We start from the raw sequence: 14,658 nt of genomic DNA, 5'->3' as shown, positions 1-14,658 counted from the left end.
CAATGCATGTGTGCCAACTGTCAGTAACAACAGGCAGCACAGGGCAGAGCAGAGAGGAGTGCAAGAGCCACCTGGGTCTTTATTGTAAATTTTTAAAAAATGTTTTTATCACCTGTGTGCATTCTTCCTGCTGGCCTGAGTGAAGCATGCATAGTTGTCTACTGCTGGGTCTTGGTAACATATTTATGCCCCCTTGTGCATCTGTGCTGACAGTGGGGTCGCGTCCTCATTGCTGTCCACAAGTGTTCTCACATGCTCTGAGTTTTGATCCCGTCTGAGTGGTTCCCCACATCTCACCTCCTCAAATGTCAGGCGAAAGTCATCTCTTGTCAGAGACCCATAAAGCTTCCCACAAAGATGGTAACCAGCGAAGAACCAGAAGGCACTATCAAGCTCATTGCCGCCACAGAATGGCTTGTGGGTATCCTGTGCCAGCTGGCCCCAAGGATTCCCACCATGGGAAGGCAGTCCTGCTGCAGCACCTGGATGACATCCACCGCTTGTGAGCTTTTGCAGAGTGCGCTCTGAAGCCTGTAGATTATTTGTGTGATATGAATATTTTAGCCATATTACGAATCGAATGCGTTTTCATAGATTCCATTTGATTCATTTGTGATTAGTTAAATGACTTTGATCCATTCTTTAGTTTTAAGTATACACATATTTTATTTTTTAGTATGGTTTATTCCAAAGAATGATATAAATTTCTTAGTTTTTATTTTTAACTCTTAGTTTTTATTTCTAGTTTACTTTTTGTGGAAAAAAGTAAAACAACATTGCATAACAAAATAAGAGAATAACAATTGTGAATACATTGGGTATTACTATCTTTAATCAGTCAGTGCATAAGCCATGACCTTAAAAAAATCCTCCAAATGATTTTAGTACAATCCTTGCCTTTCAATCAACTCTGCTCTAGTAGAATAAGTGTCTTGTAATTATTTTCCTTTTCCCTTTTGCTCCTTTCCCCTTCCCCCATTCCTTGTCCCTTTTGAACAGTCGCTTCCCATTTCATAAAACCTACTGTACACTTTGGACCTTATTTACCCTTCAGTTTCTCACACCAGGGAGACAATATGATACTTATGCAAATGAACCTGAATCACTTCACTTACGATTATGCTCTCAAGTTGCATTCATGTACCAATAAAAGAATCCAGTTTGTTCTTCTTTATGGCTGAGTAGTATTCTATAGTGTAAAAAGACCTCAATTTATAGGCATTTGTGTTGTTTCCAACATTTAGCTCTTATGAATTGTGCTGCTATCAATGTGACTACACATACATTGCTGTGGTATGATTTTTAAGTGTTCTGGAAAGACACCCAGAAGGGGAATAGCTGCGCCAAGTGGGACCTCTGATCCTAGTTTGTGAGGAAGCTCCACACTGATTTCCACAGTTGTTGCACCAGTCTACACTCTCACCAATAGTGGAAGTGTCCTTTTTCTGCACAGCCCCTCCAGTATATGTTATTGGTTGACTTCTTGATCATAGCTGTTCTTTCTGGGGTGAGATGAAATATCAGTGTTCTTTTAAACTGTACTTCTTCAATGGCCAATTAACATGTTTTCATATATTTATCCACCATTTGAATTTCTGCATCTGAGAAGTGTCTATTCATTTCAGATGCCCATTTTTGGAGAGTCTTTGAATTTAGGGATGGGGTCTGACATTTTTTCAGGTTTTTTTTCCTCGTACTGGGGACTAAACTCACTACCTAGCACTTGCCAGGCACTTGTGCCACTGAGCTAAAACCTGGCCCTCAATTCTTTATTCCTTTAGATATGAGTCCTTTATCTGAGTGACAGCTGGACGTAACACTTTCTCACTCTGTTTGTTTTCTTTTGACTCTGTGAGTGGTTTGTCTTGCTGTGCAAAAGCTTTTAAATTATTTTTTTTGTCTTTTTCATTTTTATTGGTACCAGGGATCAAACTCACGACCGCCTGCTTGCAAGGCAGGTGCTTACGCCGCTGAGCTAAATCCCCAGCCCCAAAAGCTTTTAAATTAGATGAGACCCCATTAGTTTATTCTCTAGTATTTCCTGTGCAGTCTGTGTTTTCTTCATGAAGTCTCTGCCTACGCTGAAGTCTTCAAGATCTCTAACTATTTTCACCTCAAGCATATTTACTGTTTCTATTTTAATATTTAGATCTTTTATCCATTTTTACGTGAGTTTAGTACATAGTGAGACACACGGGTCTACTTTTAGTCTTCGGCCTGTGCAGAGCCAGTTTTTCCAGCACTATTTATTGAAGAGGCTCTCTCTTCCAGTGAACATGTTGGGCCCCTTTGTCAAAGATCAATTGGCTGAGTGTGTTTGGAGTTGTCTCGTCCCACTGGTCCTCAGATCTGCTTTTTTGCCAATACCACGTTGGCTTTATCACAGTAGATTTGTAGCATCATTGGAAGTCAGAGATTGTGATGCCCCCGACGTACCTTTGTTGCCCAGAATTGCTTTAGCGACTCTTAAGTCTCTTTTAGTTCTAAATGAAGTTTAAAAATCATTTTTTATAATTCTGTGAGGTGTGCTGATTGTATTTTGATTGGGATTGCAATCAACCTGTACAGCAATTTTGGGAGTAGGGCCATTTTCACTGTGTTGGTTCTTCCTATCTATGACCAAGGGATATCTTTCCACTTTCTGATATGCTCTTCGCTCTCCTTTTCCAAAGCACTGTAATTGTCAGTGTATAGATCTTCCACTTCCTTTGTTAGACTGATTCCTGAGCATTTCATGTTTCTGATGCAATTGTGGAGGGTATGACTTCCCTCACTTCTCTATCTGTGAGTTTGTTGCTTGTGCAGAGGAATGCTGTTGATAGTCCAGTGTTGACCTTGTGTGTAGCTACAACACAAACCTTGGGCACTCAGTCTAGAAGGCTTTTGGTGGCATTTTTGGTGTCTTCTATATAGAGCATCATGTCATGGCTACTAATAAGGATCATTTAACTTCTTCCTTTTCTATTGTATTCTCTCTCTCTCTCTCTCTCTCTCTCTCTCTCTCTCTCTCCCTGTGTGTGTCCTTCTTGTCTAATTGGTGGGGCTATTGCTTCCAGAACTATACTGAATAAGACTAGGGACAGTGGAAACCCTTGTGTGGTCCTGTTTTGGGAGTGAAAGCTTTCATTTTTGTCCACTTAGTATGATGTTGGCTGTTGGTTGTCATAGAAGGCTTTTCTCAGATTGAGAGAAAGAGGATGCATTCCAATTTTCTGTAGGTTTTCTTTTTAACATGAATGAGCATTGGACTTTGTCAGATGCTTTTTCTGCATCTATTGAAATGATCATTTTGTTTTTGTCTTCAGCTCTGTGAATATGGTGTATTACATTTATTGATTTGCATATATTGAGCCATTCCTGCATCCCTGAAATGAATCCTGCTTTGTCATGGTGTGTAATATGCTTGATGATTTGCTGCATTTTGTTTGCCAGAATATTATTGACACTTTTTTGTGTCAATACTCTATGGAGATTGGCTTGTAGTTCTCTCGTTTAGTTGTTTTCTTGCCTGGTATTTTTTAAGAGGGTAATGCTTGATTTCAGAAATCAATTTGCTCCCAAACTGTCGCTTCTTCCTCAATTTCATTAAAAAGTGTGAGAAGAGTGATGTTTGGTCTTCTCTTAATTTCTTATAGAATCCAGCAACGAGTCAGGGCCTGGGTTTCTGTTTAATGGTGTGTTTTAAATTATGTCTTCAATTTCATACACCAGTATTGGTTTGTTTAGAATATTTGTATCTTCTTGGTTCAGCTTTGGAAATTCATATGTATTCAGGAATCTGTCCCTTCTGTGTTCTACACCTTACTAGAGGATGGGCTCTCAGAATAGGTATAAATAGTCTCTTGGATTCCTGCAGGATCTGCTGTTATCTACGTCCTTCACTCCTTCCTGCACAGATGTAAGTCTTTTGTACCAGTTTTTAAAAATAAGGTTGGCTAAAGGTTTGCCAATTTTGTTTAATTTTTCAAAAAAGAACCACAACTTCCTGATTCATTGATTCTTTACTTAGTCTCATTGCACTGATTTTTGTTCTGATGGTTCTAATTGCCTAACTCATAAGCGTTCTAGCCTTGAGTCATGCTTGTTTTTTTCTGAAAGCTTGAGGTTCAACAGAGGTTATCTGACCTCGATCCATTTTTCTGGTCCAGAAATTCAACACTATAACTTTACCTTGTGGGACTGTTTTCATTGCATTCCGTAAGTTCTGGTATGCTGTGCTGGTACTGTCATTCTAGCCTTTGACTTTCCTTCTATGAATTTCTTTTTGAGTCAAATGTGTCTCTTGTTTCTTTTTTTTTAAAAGAGAGTAAAATTAAACATAACAAAACAGAACAATACAGATCAAAAGAATACAATTTAAGAAACAAATTTCAAAGCAAGACCACCAGAGATCTTCACTGTCTGTCATACTGTCTCTTGTTTTCTTTCAAATAGTTGTCCATATCTTCACACACAGTAAATTCATACCAAACAATAGAGTACTAAACTGATCCGAACAGGATGATAAAGGCATTTTAGGTCTTCAAGACCAGACAATAGGGAAGTCAACGATGACTGCCATAATGTCTCTTGTTCTCTTCAAAATAGCTGTCCATATCTTTACGTATGTTGAAATTAAACAAAAGAAAACAGACTAATATCACTCTGTACAGAGAATAATAGTATTGCTAGATTTTATATCATGATGCTATGGAATTAGTAATGGGTATCTTAGTGTTTCTTTTTCGTCAAAGTATCTGTTCATTACATTGTGCATTACATAATCTATTCTTATAAACTGTTTAGAAGTTCTACACATGCATGAACCTCTACCTATATACCTATCCTTTCTGTATTAGAGGGAAAAACAAATCAAAACAAGACAACAAAACAGACTCCTAGAAAAACATGAAACAAAAAAGACACATAAAACCACAATACTAGGTGATCTACAGTAGTGACTATGATGTCTCTTGTTATTCTCTATAGAATTGTCTATGTCATCAGGCATAATATAATTGAACATAGCACTAGATAGCAATATTAATAAAAACAAAATATTGGAGACATTATACGACTTCAAAAGCAGTTAATAATCAAACCAGAATGGGTATCCTATTGCATCTTGTCATCTTCAGAGTAATTGCCTCTGCTCTTAGACTTGATACTATGAAGCATACTAAATTTGAATAAAATCAGTTAAGACAAAACAGTGATCTAACAAACCAGATTCAAATAAGATCAGTCATGGTAAGACAATGTAAGTAATACAGGACTCCAGTTTAAGTTATTAGGAAATTAAGGATAGTTACCGTAGTATATCTTGCTATTGTTGGGATAGCTGTCTGTGTTCTCAAATCTAGTATGAGTTGACAGATTGGAACAGAATAAAATCAAACTAAACAGAGCGATAAGACTAATATGGCTTTCAAATCCTGATACACTATTAACAGTGTCCTCTGTCTTCATTTTTTAGACAGTTCCTTCCTTTTCCCTTTCTCAGGGTGCTTTGTACATTTGGGTTCCTACCATCTCCTTTAGTTTTTAGATTAGGGGGGCAACCCATTATCTACAAAGTGATTCTGAACATTTTTACCCCTGAGCTTGATCTTGAGCTGTATTTCTTTACTAAAGCCTCAAGGTTTTCCTTCCTAATAGCTGAGTAGTTCATTGCACCAAAGTGTCATGACTTTCCAACTTATCTGCAGCTGCTGGGTAAATTGTCCCTATTTCTCTCTGGTTCCCTTATCACATAGAGCATTGTTTTCTCATCTTTGACTTTTGCTTCATTAACCCTCTCTCAGGTAGATTATATTTCCTATTCAGAGCATCTCAATGGACCCTGTCTCCTGATCTACTCTGCCTGTGTTTCTTTTTGCTAGCGTATCAATGCCATCTGTGTTAGAGATTACATATTCTCTGTCTCATCTGTGCTACGCTATTATTCTGCTGTTGGTTGTCTACTTTTCTCCTTCATTCCATTGTCTGCCCTGTTCATTGAGGCCTCTCTGCCACTGTTTCTGGAATTCTGGTAATTTTTTCTCACTCTATAAAATGTCCTTCAGTATTTTTTGTAATGTTGGATTGGTGGTCCCGAACTCCCACAGTTCCTCTTTATCATCATGGAAACATCTTGTTTCTCCATTAATTTTGAGACACAGCTTTTCAGAGTATATCAGTCTGGGCTGGAGGTTATTTTCTTTCAGGGCTTGGAATACTTTGCTCCAAGCTCTTCTTGATTTGATAGTTTGGGTTGAGAAGTCTGTTGTGATTTCCATGAGTTTTCCTTTATAGATGATAAGTTTCTTTTCTCAGTCCACTTTTAATATTCTGTTCTTGTGATGAATTTCTGCAATCTTTATTATATATCTAGGTATAAATCTGTTTTGGTTGTAGCTGGCTGGAGTTCTGTATGCCTCATGTATCTGAATATCATTTCCTTTTCCTATGCTTGGGAACTTTTCCTTAATTATTTCTATGAATAGCCTTTGTATTTTATTTGTGTTTACTCCTGCCTCTTTGTTCATGTTTTTTATTCTTAAATTATGGATCCTCCTGTCATCTTCTAGCCTTTGTATTGTTACTTCCTGATTCCTTATTATTTTTAAGAGATCTTTCCTTTCATGATCACACATTGCAAATCTATCTTCAAGTTTTGAAAGTCTTACTTTAGTTTCTGTCAAGGAATTTTGCTAGCTTTCAACGGAGTTTTTAATTTCCTGGTAATCTCTTTGGATCTGTTTCATGTATTCTAGATTTTGTTTATATTCTTTATCAAAGGTTTCTCTCCTTTTTCTGGGTTCCTCCATTCTTCCGTCTGTATCTTATTGAGAGGTGCTTAGCATTTCTTTTATTAATCTTTTTATATCTTGCTTCACTTAATTTAAAATTTTAGTTTTAAGTTCATCTATGAGGTCATGAAGGTATTTCTTTATGTCCGCTGATGTTGTGGCTAGTATTGCATGATTGCTGCACTGGATTCCTTCTGTATTTACCTCTCCTGGACTTGTTTTCCCAGGGTCAGCAGCTGGAGGCTTTTTCTTATTTCTTTCTCTTGTCATGTTTCTGATTTCTTTCAGACAAGTGTATGGTGGAGGTCTCAGGCCCTTTCCATATTGCCTACAGTTTTTCTGAAGCATGCTGGCTGGGAGCTTACTGCCCTCTTCAGTTTGCTGTTATCTGAGGTGAACGCAGGGAGATGTGTGCTGGCCCCTCTCCTCTGAGCCAGTCAACTGGCGAGTGCCTTCAGCATGTTAGTCTGTGCTGTGCAGATGTCGCAGGTTTCGTCCCTGGCTATTGGGTCTCGACCAGGGGTGTGACAGCCCAAGCAGGTTCCACCAGTCCTCTTTGGGATAGGGGCGGGCCAACTGATGCCACTGTGGTTCCAGGTTGAGGCCTGTCCTGCCCAACTCCAATATGTCGTCCAGCCTGTCACCCCCTCCATGGGACCCAACTCCCAGCACTCACCAGGGATTAATGCAGTTCTCCATGTTGGTTCCACTCTCCATTGCACCACATCCTCCTGCCAAAGGCCCTGGACTCACCAAACCCCCGATTTTGGCGGCCACAATTTCAGCGCAACCATGAGTCATCCAACTCCAAGGCACACCCAGCACAGTGCAGGACTGGTCCCAGTGAGAGTGTGTCTAGTTCCAGCTTTCCGTCCACATTTTTCCTTCCTTCCTTCCTTCCTTTTTTTTTCTTTTTTCCCCCTCAGTTTCTTCCTGGGTTGTGAGAATCCCTCTCCTTTTGTCTGGTCTTCTCCATGATGTTAAATTCTAGTGCCTGAGTTGTTTTTCTTAGAGAGGCTCTCTACTCTGCTACCTATCTGCCATCTTCCCAGGATCCTCCAAATGCATCTCTGGTATGGAGCATGCTGTTGAAACTTGCCTCCTTTTTTCAGAGAGGGGAGAAATGTTTGTTTAAAACAGAGTCTCGCTCTCTATTTCAGACTGGCTTTCAACTGACTGTGAAGCCTGGCCCGTCCATGAACGTATAATGATCCTCCTGTCTCAGCTTCTTGAGTGCTGGGTTTACAAGTGTGCACCATTATGCCCAACACAATCTTGCTTCTTGATCTGTTGTACCACTCTCTTTCATTGGTGAATTGTGACCATGTACATTGAAGATTATAATATCTATTGACATCCTCGTAACCTAATCACCCTGCTGTTGGTTCTCTCCCTCCGTCCTGAGTTTAGTTGCTTGCTTTGACTGGTTGATTCATCCTGTGGCAGTTTGTGGAGTTGTAGTCCTTGTTATCTATATAGAATACCCTTCAGAACATTTTCAAGGACTGGTTTAGTGACCATCTGTTTTTTTCATAGGTGTTCTGTGTCATGGAAATATCTTATGTTAGAGTTTCCTGGTGCAATAAAGAAGCAAAAGAAAGAAGCATGTGAAAGTGTCCATTTATTTGAGGACGCAGAGAGGAGAAGAGCCCACAACCTGCAGGGGTTTGGCCGTCTCCTTCCACGTGGATACAGAGGGTTATACGATCTCTGATCGGAAGTGGCGCACTGGGTCGGCATGGATGATGTGTGCGGCACTAATTGGAATTTTCTTCCTGTGCAAATGGGAAAGTAACACTTTGGGTCAAGGGGGAAAAAGCAGGGAGTGGCCGCTGGGTCACCTTTCTGCTTCCGCCATGTTAGCCCACTGCCATATCTGTACAGCGATTTATACCGGGGCAAAACCTTTCAGTCTCTCGTCCTTTAACATCTCATTCCTCACTAGATGTCTCCAGAACCTGGAAAGCCCTAAGACTACTGTCACTAAACATCTCGGGAAAGAGAGAACCAGAAGTTTTCCCATGTCCTCCTTCTAAGAAATAGTAAAGTAGAGGTCAGAGCCAAAGACTTCCTGAGTACTTTTAAATACTTGCAACACACTTCCTGAAATAACAATGAAGATTATTTGTTTGTTGGTTTATTTTGATTTAGGATCACATATTTAACAGCATAAAATAATGTTAAACTCCCTACAAATCCCATAAAGTAGGTCAAGTGAATAGAATATTCTGTCGTTTTCTAGAAACCAAATTACCATCATCCATTCATCATAAATGTATATTCCTTTTTCACATGAAACAACAGATGTGCCTTTTTGCATATATCATGCCATTGCAACATTGGTGGATATAAAAAGAGGATAGATAACAAACTAAGGACATATATCCATTCATTGAACTATTATGCTGCTTCCGAAGTTGAAGGAGGCTTTCTATGCTTTTCCAGAAAACAGGGAAGGGAATACTTCCTAATTCATCCATAAGGTAGTGTAAAATCAAAACCAGATATAGATTATCACCAGAAAAGTATAGACCAATGTCTCTTAAGAGTACAATTGCAAAAATCAATCAGATGTTACCAAACCCATTCCAGCCATAAAGAAATTGATTCTACACCATTACCAAACAAAATTTACCACAGAATATCAAATGGGTGAGGACCATCAACATCAACCACTGGAGGCCAAAATCCCATGGCCTTCATGGAGAAAACCATGTGGCTAATGCAGCATCCTTTCAGGACTCACATTTTCAGAAATTTGGAATCCCAGAGCCATCCCTCCACTTGATGAACAACTTCTATGAGAAACCCATAGCTCTGAGATTCAATCAAGGTGTTTGCGCAGAAATTAATTGACATCCACTAATGTAGGGGATGCCTTTCCTAGCCAGTCATACCACAGCTGTGTTTGTCCATCTGTTGTTTTTAGCTACACATTTTTTGATTTAATAGTTCACCTGTGGAAGCTACATATTTATCCTTGACCCTAAAAATCTGTCGATTATTTACAATTTCTCTCTCTACAGTGAGGTACTCTGTGAACGATGGCAGTTTTACTTCTTCCTTTCAAACACTTAAGGCATTCTGTTTGTTATCATTTTCTTTGTTGCTGAGGCAGGGTACTGATATGTAGTTTAGGCTGGCCCTGGACTCACTGTGTAGCCCAGGCTGGTCTTGAACTCACTGCAGTCCTCCTACCTCTTTCTCCTGAGTGCCAGATTATACTGCATGCTTGGCTGAAATCTTTTATTTCCCTGCTTTCCTAATTACACTACTGGTAGGACCCCCTGTACAACGTTGAAAAGGAGTGGTGCTCTAAGTCCTCCTCGCATGCAGAGGCCTTGTGTTCAATCATCAATACCTTCGAAAAACACAAAAATGGACAATCGCCTTAACCTTAAAGTGAACGCGGTTCATGTCACCAGTAAGTGACACTCATGCCAGGGCACATACTGCACAGAATCCACCCTCGCACTCATAACTTCAGGTTATTCACGAGAAAAGAGGCAAAGTAAATTGAGGCAGTTCTACACCGAGTGTTGAGATTACGGAAAGTCTGGAAACTTGTCAGCAGTGGTGCAGACTGAAGACATTAAGAGCAGCACGGTGTGCAGGGGAAATAGCACAAATGAAAACACTGCTGAAACCACTCTGTCTGGGGTTGGGCTCCTACAACTTGCCCAGAATGCGTAGTCTTGGGATCGGTGCCCAGCACCATGATAAGAAAGTAAATTCATCGATAAATAAAATTTAGAAGACTAACCATGCTGCATTTTATTTATTTTATTATTTATTTCTTGTTTATTGAGACAGAGTCTTGCTATGCTGCTCAGGCTGGCCTTGAATTCACTTTAGACCATAGGTTGGCTTCCACCCTGTAGTAGTGCTCCTGTCTCAGCCTCCAGAGTCCCGGGATTACAGGAACGTGCCACCATGCCCAGCAGTTCTCTGTCTGTTTGACTGTGCTTGCTTGTCCTCTGATAATGGATGTGGTACTGTGCCTGTGTGATGAGGTGAAGGGAGGTGTGATTCGTAACGCAGTATAAGGCGGGTATGAGAGGGCTCCTTGAAGCCAAGTTCTGCATGCAGTACACTGAGGTTGGAGCTAATGAACTCAGTGGAAAGAGGGAGGGTTTCTGTGCCCCATGGGATACAGGACAGACTCGGCTTCTCATAACATTTTTCCCTCTGAAGAAGTAACCCGAACTACCATGAACAGTAACGGCAATGGCTACTCTGATTTCTTTAGGATGAAGGCGGATAAGTTTTTGAATGTCAATTGGGGATACTCTTTAGAGCTCTGGACCAGTGGCCTTTAGTAGATAGCAGGCACTTTCTGTCTTTTTTTTAGAGTTATTCTAAATTGTCCAACCTGGCCTCAGGCTCCCAATCCTCCTGCTTCAGCCTCCTCAGTGGCAGCATCACAGGCTGTATCACCAAGGCTGGCAGAACTATAGTCACTTGAGAGGTAGGCTGGGGACAGTGAGCGTGTGTGGCTTACAGGGCTGTGAAGAACTAATCCAGGAATGGTAATGACTGGCTGAAAAAGGAGGGGTGCAGGAGAGGTGGCCACTGGGGCTTAGACTCCAGGGCTGTGCATCTGAGGCCACAGCAGTGTGTTCCACAGAGGTTCCCACTGCACCCTCTGCTGTGTCTGTGGGTTTAAACAGGACCCAACCTGTGGGCTGTCCTCGCCCTCTGCTTGCCCACAGCTGGCGCAGCATCCGGCTGTTCATTTCCTCCACCTTCCGGGACATGCACGGGGAGCGGGACCTGCTGCTGAGGACTGTGTTGCCAGCACTGCAGGCCCGAGCCGCCTCCCACCGCATCAGCCTTCATGGCATCGACCTGCACTGGGGCGTCACCGAGGAGGACACCTGGAGGAACAGGTGTGGACGGGGGTGTGGGTCAGGGAGGAGGATTGCAGAGATGGAGCCCAGGTAGGCAGGGTGAGGACTGCAGGACCAGAGGAGGGTCGGGCAGGGACTTCTCCCTTGGTGTGACCATGAGCAGCCTGTGTTCCCTTGCTGTGTGCCAGGGTCCTGTCCCTCTGGTTCTATGTCTAAGTTCCCTGGCCTGGAGGCCCTGTGACTCTGCGTGTCCCTGTCACCATCCCAACAGACAGCTGGAAGTGTGCCTCGGGGAGGTGGAGAAGTCACAGCTGTTCGTGGGGATTCTGGGCTCCTGCTATGGCTACGTTCCCCCCAGCTACAGCCTTCCCGACCACCCTCATTTCCGCTGGGTAAGGCAGCCAAGCTTGGAGGAGGGTGGGGAGCACCAGGGGAGGGGAGGCCACAGTGTGTCAGCAGCCTGGGACTCTCACAGGCCTCTCCTCAAGACGTGCAGTGAATGCAGGCAAAGGATTCTGCGAGTGACCGAGGTTTCCATGAGGAGAGACCTTGAGTTTAGGTCTGCAGAGGTCTTGGCCTCAGGTGGCTCTGAGTTCTAATCTCCCTCCTGCTGTGTGTAAGTGTTCTGGGAAGCAGCTTCCCAAAACCTACCGTTTCCTCACACAGGAAAGAGAAGGAGGAACTTCTATTTTCAGGGTCCTGATAAAAATTAAACTCTGCAAGATTCACAGAATATGTCAGGAATTTAAGTAGTGTTAGCTGTTAGCGCTACTTCAGAGTTTGCCTTGGAAGGAGGGAAGAATTCTGCCGAGATGATGCAGGGGGAGCCTCGGCAGTCTAGAAGGGAGGAGCGGTGGGCCTGGCAGTGAGGCTGCCCGTCCCTGCCCTTTCCCTGCAGGCCCGGCAGTACCCGCCAGGCCGCTCCGTGACAGAGATGGAGGTGATGCAGTTCCTGAACCGGGGTCAAGGCCTGCAGCCCTGCGCCCAGGCCCTCATCTACCTCCGGGACTCCAGTTTCCTCAGGTGCCTCCCACTGCCCCCAGGGCCCGGGCTCCTCCCCACCAGGCCAGGCAGGCTCAGGTGTGGCATGGGCATGGGCGAGGTGAGCTAACAGCTCTGAGAGAGAAGCAGGACACAGAGCCCCTGCCTCTACAGCACTCACCAGGCCAGGGGCTGAAGTCCGTCCCTCCTTGGGTCTCAGGAAGACAGAGCCCTATCTGATGATGGGTGGAGGGAGACTGTGGTCTGATTCTAGCTCATTCTTGGGTGTCTGGTGGTCAGGTCTGTGCCCGAGACCTGGAGATCTGACTTCACATCTGAGTCTGAAGAGGCCGCCCAGCGGATGTCAGCACTGAAGAGTTACCTCAGCACACAAAAAGGGACCACCTGTCGCAGGTGAGCTGGGGGAGGCTGGCAGCTCTGGGTACAGCGGGCTCTGGCATGGGGAGCCTGACCCGCTCTGACTGGGGTGTGCTTGCTTTGCCTATAGATACTCCTGTGAATGGCAGGGCATAGCTGCTGGCCGGCCCTGCACCGGAGGACTAGAGGAGTTTGGGCAGCTGGTTCTCCAGGATGTGTGGGGTATGATCCAGAAACTCTACCTACAGGTGAGCAGAATGCCTAATGGCCACAGGAGCAGAGAAGGGAAGTGGAGATTCCTGGGTGGGGATACTACAAGCAGAACAAGGAAACCTAAGTGGCCCCTGCCCATGTGCCCTCAGCCTGAGGCCGAGCAGCAGCTGCCAGTGTCCATCCCAGATGATGACTTGGTGCAAGCCACCTTTCAGGAGCTGCAGAGCCCACCAAGTCCTGCCCGGCCAAAGCTGCTTCAGGACACAGTGAGGCAGCTCCTGCTGCCCCGTGGAAAGCTGACCGTTGTGACTGGGCAATCAGGACAGGGCAAGACCACCTTCCTGGTAGGAGTCCCAGGGGCCTCCACACTAGAGTGTGGGTGATGAGAGGTAGCTGGGGGTGGTGACAGGAGCTTGTGCAGGTAAAAGAGTGTGACTTTTTTTTTGTTTGTTTCCTAACATATTGGTAGTGTAACATGGCAAAAGGCCACAGCAAAAACAACGCTTCACCTGATGACCACTTCCTCCTCCTCCTTCAGCCCTGCCTACAACTTCCTCCTTCCTATCCCGTGCCCATGAGGAGAATTCCAGTCACTGCCTTGTGTGTCACCTCTGCCCGCCCCAAGTGCGCTTCTGGTCAGCGGTCACAGAACCTCAGCCCCTCTGTACCCAGCAGAGGACAAGCCATCCCCATGAGCTGTGCGCCCCACATCCTCAGTAAAGACCTCCTTTCCTTTCCATTTGCTTCTCTATTGCACCAGGAAACCCTAGCAAGAAGCAGGAAACATCTGCTGGGACCAAGCACTTAAGGACTCCCTGCCCTCAGGAGACAAATGCAAGAAAATAAAAAGTTTAAAAAGAGCTTAAGTACTTGCACACAGACGTAGCACCATGACAAGCACTCCTCTCCTGGGTAGGCAGCGTTCTCCCAGAAAAATACCCTTTCACTGTGGCCTGCAAAGATGAAGGATTTGGGCAGACTGGGTGTACTGCCCTTCTTTCTCTCTGACTTGATCCTGGGGTTTATGTGGCTAACTCATGCAGGACTTCACTTTCCACCCTCTTGCCAATGACCCCCCCACTGCTTGAGGATACAGGCATCAGCGGATAAACACTGACAGACCACACGTGATTCAGTCTTTCTCCTGAGCCTCAGGTAATGGTTCTAAACATACACAGAAGCAACGCTTCTGGAAGAATCTTGTCACTAGCAGTATAGATTGGGGTTAATTTGAAGTTTATGGTCCATAATCTATCCAGAAGTCCTGCACAGAATTCTGGCAGGGCATGTGCCTAAGGGAAAATTTGAGGCCGAGGGGCTGGGAGGAGTGGAAAAAGCTTTGCTGAGTAGGCACAAGACCCTGGGTTTGACTTCAGGCTGGGGGAAATAAAGACACTCACTTCATTCTTGTCCTTTCCCCTGCTAAAGGCAGAGATGAAGGGGAGGAGGAAGGGCCACTTGTGCAT

General features: G+C 43.9%; 1 protein-coding gene across 1 annotated transcript; it reads left to right on the top strand.

The window, feature by feature from the left end:
- Nucleotides 1-410: 410 nt before the first annotated feature.
- On the top strand, nt 411-14,052 carry LOC106028039 (telomerase protein component 1-like). Its single transcript, XM_023565871.2, has 8 exons — nt 411-502; nt 11,483-11,659; nt 11,892-12,012; nt 12,519-12,643; nt 12,902-13,015; nt 13,110-13,227; nt 13,342-13,536; nt 13,662-14,052. The coding sequence occupies exons 1-8, from the start codon at nt 411-413 to the stop codon at nt 13,998-14,000; spliced, it is 1,281 nt and encodes a 426-aa protein (XP_023421639.2). The 3' UTR covers nt 14,001-14,052.
- The last annotated feature ends 606 nt before the right edge of the window (nt 14,053-14,658 follow it).

This window comes from Cavia porcellus, unplaced genomic scaffold, assembly GCF_034190915.1.
Source record: "Cavia porcellus strain 051 isolate PalLab524CR breed Dunkin Hartley unplaced genomic scaffold, mCavPor4.1 scaffold_18, whole genome shotgun sequence".
Taxonomy (NCBI): Eukaryota; Metazoa; Chordata; class Mammalia; order Rodentia; family Caviidae; genus Cavia; species Cavia porcellus.
Note: the sequence above shows the minus strand (reverse complement) of the source record. Positions and strands in the feature narration are given on the sequence as shown.

Excerpts from the sequence above, each read along its gene's own strand:
- LOC106028039 (XM_023565871.2), top strand. The coding sequence starts at position 411 with ATGGCTTGTGGGTATCCTGTGCCAGCTGGCCCCAAGGATTCCCACCAT. Across the intron at positions 11,660-11,891 it reads GAGGACACCTGGAGGAACAG|ACAGCTGGAAGTGTGCCTCG; the intron begins GTGTGGACGGGG and ends CCATCCCAACAG. Across the intron at positions 12,644-12,901 it reads CGGGACTCCAGTTTCCTCAG|GTCTGTGCCCGAGACCTGGA; the intron begins GTGCCTCCCACT and ends TCTGGTGGTCAG.